The 14,884-nt window shown below is 46.1% G+C and overlaps 1 protein-coding gene across 8 annotated transcripts in view; it reads left to right on the top strand.

The window, feature by feature from the left end:
* The window catches only part of patj (PATJ crumbs cell polarity complex component), a 565,709-nt gene extending 552,292 nt beyond the window's left edge, over positions 1-13,417 (top strand). For all 8 annotated transcript variants that reach the window (XM_072510952.1, XM_072510955.1, XM_072510950.1 and 5 more), the window contains 3 exons: positions 6,113-6,216; positions 7,962-8,085; positions 11,286-13,417. In XM_072510952.1, the coding sequence (XP_072367053.1) occupies positions 6,113-6,216; positions 7,962-8,085; positions 11,286-11,432 (375 nt within the window). In that variant the 3' untranslated portion in view covers positions 11,433-13,417. The remainder of the gene's footprint in view (positions 1-6,112; positions 6,217-7,961; positions 8,086-11,285) is intronic.
* Positions 13,418-14,884: the final 1,467 nt, after the last annotated feature.

The following is a 14,884-nucleotide window of genomic DNA, read 5'->3' as shown; positions in this document are numbered from 1 at the left end:
CGCTGCTCCCCTCTTCCTCAATTGGTGGGCCAGTAGCCGACTCGCCTTCTTTCCATACTCATACTGTACACCCTGTGCCCTCCTCCACTGTGCCTCCGCCTTACCCGTGGTCAGCAGGTCAAACTCCACATGTAGCCTTTGTCTTTCCCTGTACAGTCCCTCCTCCGGTGCCTCCGCATATTGCCTGTCCACCCTCAAAAGTTCTTTCAGCAATCGCTCCCTTTCTTTACCCTCTTGTTTCCCTTTATGTGCCCTTATGGATATCAGTTCCCCTCTAACCACCGCCTTCAACGCCTCCCAGACCACTCCCACCTGAACCTCTCCATTGTCATTAAGCTCCAAGTACCTTTCGATGCACCCCCTCATCCTTAAACATACCCCCTCATCCGCCAATAAGCCCATATCCATTCTCCAGAGTGGGTGCTGTTCTTTTTCCTCTCCTACCTCCAGGTCTACCCAATGTGGAGCGTGGTCCGAAATAGCTATGGCCATATATTCCGTCCCTGTCACCTTCGGAATCAGTGCCCTTCCCAAGACAAAAAAGTCTATCCGTGAATATACTTTGTGGACATGGGAGAAAAATGAGAACTCCTTACTCCTAGGCCTACTAAATCTCCAGGGGTCTACCCCTCCCATCTGCTGCATGAAGTCCTTGAGCACCCTGGCCGCTGCCGGCCTCCTCCCGGTCCTGGACCTCGATCGGTCCAGCCCTGGATCAAGCACCGTATTGAAATCTCACCCCATTACCAACTTTCCCGCCTCCAGGTCTGGTATACGTCCCAACATACGCCTCATAAAATTTGCATCATCCCAGTTTGGGGCATATACGTTCACCAGAACCACCGCCTCCCCTTGCAATCTGCCACTCACCATCACATATCTACCCCCACTATCCGCCACTATGGTCTTTGCCTCAAACAGTACCCGTTTCCCCACCAAGATAGCCACCCCCTTGTTCTTCGCATCCAAACCCGAATGAAACACCTGCCCCACCCATCCTTTACGTAGTCTGACCTGGTCTATCAGTTTCAGATGCGTCTCCTGCAACATAACCACATCTGCCTTTAATTTCTTTAGGTGTGCGAGTACCCGTGCCCTTTTAATCGGCCCGTTCAGCCCTCTCACGTTCCACGTGATCAGCCGGGTTGGGGGGCTCTTTACCCCCCCCCCCCCTTGTCGACTAGCCATCCCCTTTTTTAACCCAGCTCCTCACCCGGTTCCCACGTACCCGTGTATCCCCCCGATGGCGCCCTCCCGCCTCGACCACCCCATCCCATAACAGCTCCCCCTTCTCCTTAGCAGCAGCAACCCAGTTAACCCCCCCCCTCCGCTAGATCCCTTCCTAGCGTAATTGCACCCCCCATGTTGCTCCCAGAAGTCAGCGAACTCTGGCTGACCTCGGCTTCCCCCCTTGTCCTCGGCCCCCACTGTGCGAGGCCCCCTCCTTCCTGCGTCCCTGTTCCCGCCATAATTACCATAGCGTGGGAACAAAGCCCGCGTTTCCCACTCGGCCCCGCCCCTAATGACCGGCGCCCACAGTTCCTCTCATACCCCCCCCATCATGGAGAAGAGAGAAAAGTTACAGGATTGCAAGATTAACAAACTGAAAAATCATTCCCCCCCCCTTTTTCCTCGCCCCCACATAATCACCCCACCACTTTGTCCCAAAAGTTCTTTCTCTCGCCAGACTATTCCAGCTTCTCGTCCACAATGAAAGTCCACGCCTCTTCTGCCATCTCAAAGTAGTGGTGCTTCCCTTGGTGTGTGACCAACAATCTCGCTGGTTGTAACATTCCAAACTGGATCTTCTTTTTGTGAAGCACCGCCTTAGCCCGATTAAAACTTGCCCTCCTTCTCGCCACCTCCGCACTCCAATCCTGGTATACGCGGATCACCGCGTTCTCCCACCTGCAGCTCCGAGTTTTCTTCGCCCATCTTAGGACCATCTCTCTGTCATTATAGCGGTGAAACCTCACCACTATCGCTCGAGGTATTTCTCCTGCCCTTGGTCTTCGCGCCATAACTCGATAAGCTCCCTCCACCTCCAAAGGGCCCGCCGGGGCCTCCGATCCCATTAGCGAGTGAAGCATCGTGCTCAAATATGTCCCGACGTCCGCCCCTTCTACGCCTTCGGGAAGACCCAGAACCCTTAAATTCTTCCTCCTCGAATTATTCTCCAGTACTTCCAGCCTTTCCACACACCTTTTGTGCTGCGCCTCGTGCGTCTCTGTCTTCACCACCAGGCCCTGTATTTCATCTTCGTTTTCAGCAGCCTTTGCCTTCACGACCCGAAGCTCCTGCTCTTGAGTCTTCTGCTCCTCCTTTAGCCCTTCAATCGCCTGTAATATCGGGGCCAACAACTCCTTCTTCAATTCCTTTTTCAGCTCTTCCACACAGCGCCGCAGGAACTCTTGTTGGTCTGGGCCCCATAACAAACGGCCACCTTCCGACGCCATCTTGCTTTGAGCTTGCCTTCCTTGCCGCTGCTCCAGAGGATCCTCCGCAATCCGGCTGCTCTCCTCTCATTTATCCATGCGTGTCCGGGGGGATTCCCTTCTAGTTTACCGCACAGTGTTTTTAGCCGTTTAAATTGCCGTTGGGGCTCCTTTTAAGAGCCCAAAAGTCCGTTCCACCGGGAGCTGCCGAAACGTGCAACTTAGCTGGTCATCGCCGCACCCGGAAGTCAAGCCCCAACATCTTTATTGTCCTCTTTGACCAGGTGCCTTACACACACAGGCCACCAGCTACAGACCCCCCGTGTAAATAGAATCCAGGGCAGGGGACCGGACCTCTGGGTTCTCACCACAACCGGGCAGAGGGCGGTGGAGTATGCCGGGGATGTTTGATAGAGGGCTATCTCGCAGGCGCAGGTCTGCATGACACAAACAGGTGAGCCCCTAATTCAAAGTGATGTCCTCGTAGTGAGTCACTTTTCACCCCCAGACCACTCCTTCCTGAGATCTCACCATGTGCCTTGTCTTTTTCCTTGCAAGATCACCATCAGACCAGGCCAACCCGTACGGGGTACCTCACCGCCAACCACAGCCCCAGCACACCCAAGGGGACCAGTCCAGGGATGACACCCAACTTCTCGGCACTGCATCCACTTGCACCCTCCACCATCGCAGATACTATCACTCGAGGGGTTATATTAATGAAGAGGCTCTTGGCTCACTTTCTGGTCTGCATGTTACACATGCTGAGGCAAATCATTTGGAGGGAGGAACTCATGATGGAGCGGGCAGTCAGAGGGCCTGCCGACCCCAGGAATTAGCTGTAGTCCAGAAAGGTATCACGCTTCTGGAAAGAATGAACCCATCACAGGTGGAGATGGGGCTACAGGAGGGGGTGTCAGCAACATTCCAGTGCCTGCAGGCACAGTTGCCCTCAGCTGCAGGAGATTGTGTCGACAATGTGTGGTACCCAGGCCAACACCGAACTGGTGGCATCCCCGGTGGAAGTCTTGGATGAGAAATTCACAGCCATGGGTCAAGACATCCAAGCTTGGGGCACACTTTGTGGTGGTTGGCTGAGGCTCAGGACAGGAGAGCCCAGTCGCAGGCAGCAATATACCGGACCCCACGGACATTGCTGTGACGGTCCAGAGCATGGCCCAGTCACAAAGGGTCATGGCTGAGGGCGTCGAGAGCATTGGCCGGGCGCTGACTGTCCTTTGCCAGTCACAGAGGGACATGACCAAGGCGCTGAGGGGCGTGGCCGAGGCACAGCGGCACATGTCACACTCGCTGAGGGACATGCCCCAGTCCATGGGCTGAATTCTCCGCCATTGGGATGCTCCGTTTTGACGGCAGCCCGGGCGTTTCCCAACGGAGTGGGACTGCCCCACAATGGGAAAACCCATTGACCAGCCGGCGAAATGGAGCATCCCGCCGGCATGCTGAATCAGAAATCTGGAGAATCCAGCCCCTTGTGTTCCATAGTTGAGGGCATCGAGGCCCTGACTGATGGTGGAGCCTCTGGAGCTCTCTCTGGTCTCACCTCTGTCCCATGGAGTAGCCTGGGGGTCATCGAACATCCCTAGGGAGGAGGAAGTGATAGGACCCTTGCCTGTCCACCCCACAGGGAAAGTGCTGGAGCACCGCAGCGCTTCTGACCCCCCCCCCCCCCCCCCCCCCCCCCAAGCTGACACTAGTGCACCTGATGGACAGCGGGCAGAACAGGATTGCACCTAATCACCTGTGACAACCGAAGGTCGGCCGGGCGCAACAGGTCCAGGCCCTCCTGAGGATGGCCTTCAAGGCATCTCCGATCAGAGGGCGAGATACGCAGCAGACTGCCTCCGCATCTGATGTGCTGTCTGGGGTCACACCTAGAAGGAGTGGTCGGCCACATAAATTGAAGAAGTTCGACACCAGTTATGTGGCATTGGTGCAGCACATCGGCTAGAGGTAAGGGATCAGGGCACAATACTAGATTTTGTCACAATTAAACACCTTTGCACCAAAATTGTAACCTGCCTCAATCCTCTGTCTGAGGGATGGGCAGGGCTGAGTGTAGAGGGTGTGCCATGTGGGGGGGAGATTTGGTTGTGTGAGGTTGGTAGTAGGATGTGGGTGTTGGATGGACAATTGGACCTTCCACCTGGGCTCCTCCTCAGGGAACAGGGCCAGATGTGTGAGGCCGTCTTTGTAGGACAGCTTACCCATCACCATCCCCATAACTGCACCTCCCCCTCAACCCCACCCCCACGCCCCCAAGGGGTATATGGGCCCGCGAGATGGACTGGGCAGCACACATGCAGGGATGACCATGATTCAGCCTCTGATCTTCGAGTAAGCGTTCTCCAAGGTGGCCTTCAGGACGCGCGACAACGCAGAATCGCCGAGCAGAAACTTATAGCCATGTTTCGCACACATGAGTACGGCCTCAACTGGGACCTTGGATTCGTGTTGCATTATATTCACCCCCCCACCATCTGGCCTGGGCTTGCAAAATCCTACCAACTGCCCTGGCTTGAGTCACGTCACACCTCTTTAACCTGTGAATATCCCTATCTCCCTCCGTTTGGACCTGTAAGGACTTAATTACCTTCATCTTGCATCTTTGACTTTGTCTATAAATATGTTTCTGGAACCTACCTCTTCATTCACCTGAGGAAGGATCAGCGCTCTGAAAGCTAGTGATTCGAAACAAACCTGTTGGACTTTAACCTGGTGTTGTAAGACTTCTTACCAAATTAAAGAGACAGAGCTGCAGGGAGCAAACTTTTAACAAAGCGGACTTTTGAGAAGCCAAGATATCTGAAGGGATAGCCGAAGGTTGGTGACTACTTCCTAAGGGCATTTGGAGCAGTGGTGCTCTGCTTGCCACAGCTGAATATCTGGGAGGTGTGAGGAAGGTGCAGCTTGAATTCACTTGGAGATCTGGGGAAAGGAAGCTTGGAAAGAGTGGTTGAAACCCTAGAGGTGTGTCATTGTTGGAGACGTCTGAGTGAAAGTCTTTGTGAGAGAACTCCAAGGCGAGTTCTTCAAACACGGAGATTGGAAGCCCTCATGAGAAAGACAGGCTTTCAGTGGGGCTGCTTGGCTCACAGTGTGACAAGTATCTTGGGAGTTGATGTGAAATCCATAAAAACTTGGTTTTAGAATGTGCCTGACTGCAGTTCACCTATTCGTTTACATAGACTGCATACTTACTGTGAACATTAGAGTCTAGGATAGATTTTGTAACTTGTGTTATATTTATGAATTTGTATATGTACCTGTAGAGGTATTGTTGGGGTGAAGCAGCAGTGTAATATAGTTTATCTTTTCTTGCTGAATAAATTCTCCTGTGACTATGTTCCACGTTTCTGAACAAAGAACAGTTAGGGTCTATCAAGCCAGATTCCATCCATTATCTGGCATCATAACTCATAAATTCAAATCTCCTTTTTAAATTTCTGTGGCGGTGAACACGTATAAGTGGCAGGTCGCCCTTGGTGTCCAATTCATGATTTTCTGGTACATACGGTCTTACCAGTTGACTTAAGTTGCCAAGAATAATCTAATTTAAACTATAAAATACTTCCTTTCGATGGCACTTTTCATCCACCTTTTCCGGTAATTTGTCTTTTCATTTCATAACTTGAGTCCTTTTGGTTTACCTTCAGGTCATAGCTGACACAAATATCACTGCTATCGCAAGCCAGCTTGAAAATATATCCACTAGTTCCAACTTGAGCTCATCCTCCGACAATCGGCCAGAAGAGTCAGAGTAAGTATGAGACCGTGTTGATATGTCTAACATTCTATGCTGAAAGATGGAAGTTATAATTGGCTCTGCATGCAAGCACAAATTCTGGCTTATACAAATTTTCCACAATGTTTCATTAAATTAATTTCTGTCACGTGTACATAATTTGCCATTGTGCAAGAAACAGAGTACACAAACTGTGCAGTACTTATAATTAAGTACATAAAATTATTTTAATTTTTTTCTTGTTACCTAGTCTCCCTAGTTACCTCCTTGCACCTGAATGGAAAACCATTGATGGCAACAGAATAGAGTTTGTGACAAAACAAGGCAGCTCACCACCACCTTCTCAAGGGCAACTAGGAATGGGCAATAAACGCTGGCCAAGCCAGTGATGCCCACATCCCATAAATGAATTTTTTTTAAATGAAAAGGCATTTATATAGAACCCTTCACAACCTCAAGACATTCCAAAAAGCTTTACAGCTAACTAAGTATTTTTGAAGTCATTGTCATAAATTAGGAAAAGTGAAATGAATTGCCAAATTTTGGTGTATTAGTTGGCGTAAGAAAGTTGCCTCGGTCACCAGACCAACTCCCTGGTCTTTGAATAGTTCCATTACATTATCTGAACCCGCAAAACAGACAAACGGGGCATTTAACCTGTTGTCCAAAAGCGCTGCAGTGAAATATTAACTTGAATCTGCAAACTTCTGATCCAAAGGCAAGAATCTATCAACTTAGCCAAGCTGACATAGAATCACAGAATTAAGGAATTGTCACAGTAGAGGCAGAGACCATTTGGCCCATCGTTTTTGTGCCAGCACACCACAGGAGCAATTTACCTTGTGCCACTTCCCTGCCTTCTTTCTCCATGTAGCCCTGCACATTCTTCTTTCTCAGATAACAATCCAAGTGCCTCTTGAATGTCTTGATTGAACTTGCCTCCTCCATAGGCAGTTTATTTCTATAGATTATATTAACTCCTGGCCTTAAGCCATAGATAGCAGTCTCAAAAAAAGTGTGTAAATTACCAATTTATAGTTGTACCATTTTTTTCATGAGCACACTTCCCAATTTCAGCCCCAGGCAGTGGAAGCTTGAGATACTTGACAGTAGTCTTTAATATCACACAAAACCCATTTATGCACAAGGCTTTCCTGATCAAATTTTCAAATGGGCCAATAAATAGGAAGGGCAATAACAAAAGAAGGATCGGAGATATAAATGGTACACAAATTGAAATAGCTTTTTACAAGATAAGTAAAGCAGCTTGTGATACAAGCAACAATACCTCAATGAGGTAAAGGTTTAAATTTAAAAATAAATTGAGTTAATCCCAACATTTAAAAAAAACAAAATTAAGCAAAACTTAAGGATAAAAATGACCCCACAATTGTTATATTCAAATATGAAACGAACATAGGAAAGGCACAAAATGATGCACGAAAAATTGGATTATCTAGATCTTCAATTAATTTTACAAATATTGTACTTTACATAATATCCTAACCCCTTATTCACTTATAGTGTGTCTTTGAGTAATGCCACAGTGATCCATCTGTGTATACTCTGAGTTTCAAAGCAAAAAGCTTGATTCTTTTAAATTATCTGCTTACTATTAGTGAAGTTTGTAATGCTTTATTTTTGAGATTTTGTTCCTATTTTACATTTGTTAGATTATGTAATTTCATGTATAGTACTCCAACAATAAAAATTACAGAGTGTACACCAACATTATGAATAAACTGTACTTTCATCATCAGACATCCACAGCATATAAACATAACTTTAGAGAAAGGAGCGGATGGACTAGGGTTCAGTATTGTTGGAGGACATGGAAGCCCTCATGGAGATCTGCCAATCTACGTTAAAACAGTGTTTGCCAAGGTAATTATATAATTCATGATAGATTTTCAAAGTGGTATTCAACATTGAGCAACATAAGTGAGCATAGAATCCCTACAGTGCAGAAGGAGGCCATTCAGCCCATCAAATCTGCACTGACCGCCGCCCCCCCCCCCCCAATGTTCACGCCCCTGTCCACCCCATCCTATCCCCATAACTTAATCATCACAGCCCTTGACACTAAGGGGCAATTTTTTATGGCCAATCTACCTAATCCGCATATCTTTGGACTATGGGAGGAAACCGGAGCACCCGGAGGAAACCCAAGCAGACACGGGGAAAATGTGCAAACTCCACACAGACAGTGATCCAAGGCCGGAATTGGAGAAGGTTCCCTGGCACTGTGAGGCAGCAGTGCTAACCGCTGTGCCGCCCCTTCCACTGTGGAGATTAGCATGTGTGCTGGGTTGGTGAAGGAGTACGTTTTATTTCAAAGATGTAGAGTACAGACATTATGAGTTGAATGTTTTGTGCCATAAACTTTGTTTTGAAGTAGTTTACTTTGTGCGTAAAAGTTTGCCTGAAGTGAAGTCCTTTTGTTTCGGCATTTCCAGCCTCCATTGTTCAAATGTCATTATTTAAATTTATGAATGAAATATTAATTTGAATTAATTTCACTTGTGTGATTGTTCACCAATACTTGGGTGAGGGGAGACAGGAAGATGCAAATCCAGACAAAGTAATCCCTGCCATTTTATCCCCAGTGTTAGTATATTTTCAAGCACAATTCAAATGTTGTTAAACAATTGGTTCCCCAGTATCTGATTTGGGGGTACCAAAGTTCCCATGTAAGGGTTGACCCGGCAATTGTTCAGAAGGACTAACTTTCCACCATTGTGCTGGGTTTGGAACCATCTGATTAAGTGATTTAAATCACTAACTTCGGATGGTTCTGCCAGTTTTACACTTAATTACTCTGAAAGAGTTAGAAGGAAAAAAAGCACTTTTAACTTCAGAATAACTATTTTAAACACCCAGATCAAACCCTGCACGTACAACCTCCCTCAACACCACCGATCCACGAGGCGACCCACCCCACCCCACTGTATTCCCCATGCTCTATCCGACCCTCCTCCAACTCACCCCATGACTTGGCCCCACATGACCCGGCCTGAGCCCCCAACCTGACCAAGAACCCTCCCCCAACAACCCAACCAAGACCCCTCCAACCTAACCAAGAACCCCTTGACCTGACAAACAACTCCCCAGATCCGACCCAACCACTCCTCCCGACGCCCCAGACCCGAGCGACACTCCCCCAAACCTGAACAACACCCCTGACCTGAATGGTAAGACCCCCAATCCAAAGCAGGCCTGACCAGCCCACCAACCAGTCTCACCCCTGACCTGAACGACACCTCTCCCACCCCCCACTTAACCAAGCAACATCCCAACCTGGCCTGACCGACTCCCTACCCTGATGTTCAGGTAACCCCCCTCTTTTCCACCGCATGTCCGGATTCTCTTTCCCTTTCACTCACCCCCCCCCCCCCCCAAACTCCCAGCTCAGCTCCTCCGCCTCATCTCCTCCGCCCACTATTGATATCTGAACCCCTACACCCCATTTACGAACCTTAGAAACTTACCTTTTCCCTGTCAGAGGTACCTTTAAACTCACCTGTTTTACGGCAGCTGGTGCCGTGAAAGAGGGCTTGTCCTCCTTTGCTCCACAGCTTTTGCACTTCACTACTGGTGCCAGGGACGTGATCGCTTCCTCAGCCTCACCTGGCCTGACTCAGGAAGGTTGGGTGAGACAGCCACTTTACTATTCAAGTGCTGGGAAGTCACTACAGAGTGGCAATCCGCCACTGATTGCCACTCTGAGGAAGTTATAGCCATTCATTTTCTTTCTCTAATAATCTGGTAATGAAGGAATCCAGCTGTCTTTACAGAAGTCCTTGTTTCATGTGGTGATTTCTTGTCCTGTTTTTGTGGAGTTGTTCTATACGTTTCCTTCCTTCTATCCCTCTCTTACTCTTGGTCCCTCTCTCCCTCTGTCATCCCCTTTATATCTCGCTGTCCGGCTGTCTTTCTGTGTTTTATTTTTATTCCTATGGTGCACTGTCTGTTTGTCCCTGTTTATGTATCTCTGTTTCCCTTCTCTCTCTTGGATAGGGTTTTTCTGTGCTTGTGGTTGTGTCATGTTCCAATTCTCTCTCTCACACTTCTTCTAACTGCACTGCCATGGTATGCTAATCGCTACCGATTTATTGGTTATTCATTGACCCCAAAATAGAGATTTTTACCTTGAATTTATTTCTCCCCAGGTTTGGTTCCGGCTTCCTCCAATCTGCTAATATGTAACTGCAAACCTGCCACCTCCCTGCATTCGTTCAACTTTTCCAACATGTCCAAGCGCTGTGTGTTATGAGATGCTGTCAACAGAACTCTTTGAAACATAATTAAAACTCACTGAACCTAGAGAGACAGAATCTATAATTGGAGGAGCAGCACAATAACTCCTCCAATCACAGCTCTGCAGTCAGTCAATTCCAGCTCTCAACAACTGTCAGAAACTGACACAGCAGGAACTGCTGTTTCTGACCTTTGGGCAGTTTTATGGGTTTCCAGACGGTTTTTAGTTCCGATTGTTTTAAAGCCTGCAGTTTTTTGCCATCCCCCAAATTTTCCCACCCGAGGCAACCATCTAGTTTACCTAGTGTTCGCAATAGTAGGTGGCAGAAGACTATTTGACCATGGGCTGAAGACACAACTTTGCCTGCACTGGCTATATTGGACAGAAATCAGAAGGTTTTTTTAGTTCATAGGTTATGAGCACAACTTTAACACCGCAATTGCTCCCCTGACGAGATTAGCTAGCTCATGGATTGTACTGCGAACATTCTCTAGTCTACACATTTTCATACCAGCTGGGCAGTGCACTTTCCTACTAAATCACCAGGATAGAGGAGCTGATTCTTTTAAAATGGAACTCATTTTGGTTATGTTGCATCATGTAATCTTCATTAAAGATTCCTAATAACAGTTGCCAGTTCATGCCGGCTGACCATAGGTGTACTCAAAATTGATTTCAGAATACTGAAGTATATATTAGCACGGCCTCTGAAAGAATAGAAATGTGTTGGTTCAGAGATACAAACCAAAATGTGCAAAAAAAAAATTTTTCTCAACTGTCAGCAGCCTGGGTCCAATTGAATTTGTAAATTCTTGTCCTTTTGCAGGGAGCAGCGACAGATGACAGCCGATTAAAACGAGGCGATCAGATTTTAGCTGTAAACGGAGAAAGTCTGGAAGGTGTCACTCATGAACAGGCTGTTGCTATCCTTAAACGGCAAAAAGGAACTGTAACGTTAACAGTGCTGTCGTGAATATAACAATGTGGCCATGATTAATAGTGGCATCTCTGTTTAAATTCTGCCAAGAAATTATGTCACATTGCCAAACACAGGAATGTCATTCAACTGAGATTGATTTTCAGATTTTAGACCCAATTCCCTTTTAACTCATTATTTTAATAACCAATATTGGCATGTTAAAAGAGAACAAACAAAATTACTATGCGCCAATCACTGTGCATTGATTTGTAAAAAACCTCCCATTGATCTTATCCAGCTGCAGCTTCTTGACAAATCTCACTAAGTGCTCTCATATTTAAGCTTACCATGTAACTCTCGTAAATTTCTGGATCTGTAGTGCCTGAGTCTCACTTTGGATACATAGGGGTAGATTTTAGTCTTCATCACATGGGCAGTAATCTGGCTGAACTGATCAACCACCCTTTACAGAATACATCTGATTTTCATTCCACTGATTTTATTTTTTAATATAAATTTTTCTGTTAAACCATTTATTTCATTGATCTATTCTGCTTCTGATTCCAACTTGTATTTGAGTTTTTATGGATTCAAAAAAATTGTTTATAACATTTAAAATTTGCATATATTTACAATGATTGTCTAATTTGCACTATATAAGTATGAAAACTTCTTTAGTTCCACGCAACAACAAAAAATTGTGGACCTTAATATAACACTTATCAATGCTTAGAGAAAATATCTTGCATGTCAAGCAATAGTTTTTCATGTGTATACTCAACTTTTTGACTTCTGCCCATGTTTCACAAGGAAATTTAATTTTTCCACAGGTATTGGAGGTTGGTAGTATGAGACGATCAAATCACTCAGAAACAACTTATTTTTTGTTTGTAAAATTTAGCCGAAGTGGACTCTTGCCTGATTTTAAGCCAAGAATGTAAAGGTGTGTGTGGGCTGGAGTGAGAAGCGAACTGTCCGCCCCTGCCGAGAGCGAGAGTCCGGGGGTTATGTCTTCCGTGCCTCACTAGCAGTTCGCAACACTGATTTCCTTCTGAAGCAAGTGGGAATTTCATCACCATCATAGAGTGGGAGTCAAATTTTCTGAATCTTGGCAAAGATAAATAAGGAATGTGGGTTGTCCATAATGGAGGAGCTCAGGGAAGGGGAGACCCAAGTTATCCTTTAAAAATCAAAAAAATGTACACTTAACAAGACCACCAGAATCCTGGCCGGTATGCATGAGATGGCGTAGTCGGACCTGCAGTTATAATGGCATGCATGTCGTGATAGCACGTCACAACATTACTCGATTACCTTTGTATCTCAATTTGTGAAATACACAATTATTTGGTTGAAATTAAGAGCTCATTGTGCAGAAATCACAGATTCAGACCGGTACCAATTATGACATGCTCCAGCATTTTTCTAAGAGTAGACTTCAAGCAAGAGGTTAGAGTAAGATGTTAATAACACTTATTCAAACCACTACAGCATATACCAGTGCTACATTTTGTCATGTATATATAAGTCACTCTTTATGCTTTAAAGCGATGATTTAAAAGATTTTTAAAAATAGTGATATTAACTTTTTTACTACCAATCACTTCATTCAGCTACATGCATTACAGTGTTGCTGTGTGTAGAGTGCTTACATTTAAATGTAATATAGCAGAATTAAGCTAAGTTTCCTGTCTGTTTAAATGGTTCCTTGTGGTGGTGAACAGCAGCCTCTTGATTTCATTCTACTGTACATCCCACGTTTTTGCCTGAATATATTTTGTATATTCACTCAAATGATTAATTCTGGAACATAGAGGAAAAGTGATTAAAATCGAAGAGAGAGATATATAACATTGCAAAAATACTATGCCAGAGTAATTTAGTTAATGCAATAATTGTTTCTGGTGAGCTGCACATTGTGTTTATTTTGTATCAATGCAAATTATATGAATTAGTTCGCTGAGGAAAGCATAAAAAATTTGTATGTCCGTGAGTTAAGATACTAGAATAAATTAAAATGGTATTTGTTCAATTCAGAATGTTTTAAAGTGTTAGTAGTGTGTGTGTTTTCTCATCTTATTACTTCATGTTGCTCTTTTTAGCTTTAGTCTATTTGCTCTGTTTAGGTCACCTTTGCTCATGAGTCGCCAGGTATCTTTATGATACCGCCACGTGGTTCAAGTTCAGGTTATGATTAATAACACAGCACACCGCTTAGTAAGGATTAAAACAACGGTCAATTATTATATACAACAAGCAATATTAATACCCTAATACTACTTTCTATACAATAAACCTATCACTACTGTCCAATACTTAACTTAGGAAGAGCCCACCAGGTCAGGGAAACCAATGGCTTGTCCAATCAAATCTGGCCCGTGGGATTCAAAAGACTGCTACAGGTCGGTGGCTAGGTGTCTCTACCGGATAGCGATCGTTGGATTCAAACTTACTGCTGCCGGTGGCTGGTCTTGCGAAGGTCTCGAGCAGGCGAAGAGGAGAGAGAGAGAGATCTGAACTTGGACCTTCACTTTTATAGGGCCCAGGGGCTTCCCGCCTCCCGGGGCGGCCCTTGACCCTGAGTCCCAAGTGATTGGATTCTGTCCCCAATCTCTGGGGTCGATGTGTCCAATGGTGAGGCGATTCCTCGATCGGGGGGTGGTCGCTCACCTGTCTTTGTTTCGGCCACTGCAGGCGCCGACAGGTCTGGCCCGGTATTCAATTGCTAATATGTTGCAATTGTTCCCGGGGATAGCCAATTTAACTGTGGATGTCTGAGTAGATTAGGTGTAAACAGTCCTGAATGCAACTGCGGATACCTGGGTTGATGGGCTGTTGATAGCCCCGAGTATCGATCTGGGCTACGTTCCCAGAGCTGAATATGCAAACCTGTCTGCAGCTGCCTGCTTGTGTCCTGGCTGCTTTTCCCAGCAGTCTTTCGGGTTAGCCGTTTTAAACTGGGTTTTGGCCAGATTAATCGGAACGCAGCCATTTTACATGGCTACATTCATCCCCACTCCAAATTTGTCTCCTCTCCAGAAATTGCTGACCATTGCTAGACTCTAACTCGATGGCTGTTAGCAGATTCTTGAGTTGTGTTATGCACGTGAGGCAAGTATGAGCAGGTTCACCTCACCTCTATGTTTGATGACCTAAAGTAGCTCCAGGTTCAGCAATGCTACAATTAAAAAATATAATTTTTGCTTCCAATCCCTCCACGGCCTCACACAGCCCTCAGCTCTGTAGTCCTGCCACATCCAGCCGCGAATGGTGTTGGATAATTAAACAACTCACTGGAGGGGGAGAAGGCTCCACAAATATCCCCATCCTCAATGATGGAGGAGCCCAGCACATATGTGCAAAATGCAAGGCTGAGGCATTCACAACAATCTTCAGCCAGAAGTGCCGAGTGGATGATCCATCTCGGTCTCCTCCACCATCGCAGATGTCAATCTTCAGCCAATACGATTCACTCCAAGGGATATCAAGAAATGGCTGAAGGCACT

This window comes from Scyliorhinus torazame, chromosome 7, assembly GCF_047496885.1.
Source record: "Scyliorhinus torazame isolate Kashiwa2021f chromosome 7, sScyTor2.1, whole genome shotgun sequence".
NCBI lineage: Eukaryota > Metazoa > Chordata > Chondrichthyes > Carcharhiniformes > Scyliorhinidae > Scyliorhinus > Scyliorhinus torazame.
The sequence above is the reverse complement of the archived record's forward strand: the minus strand, read 5'-3'. Positions and strand labels throughout refer to the sequence as shown.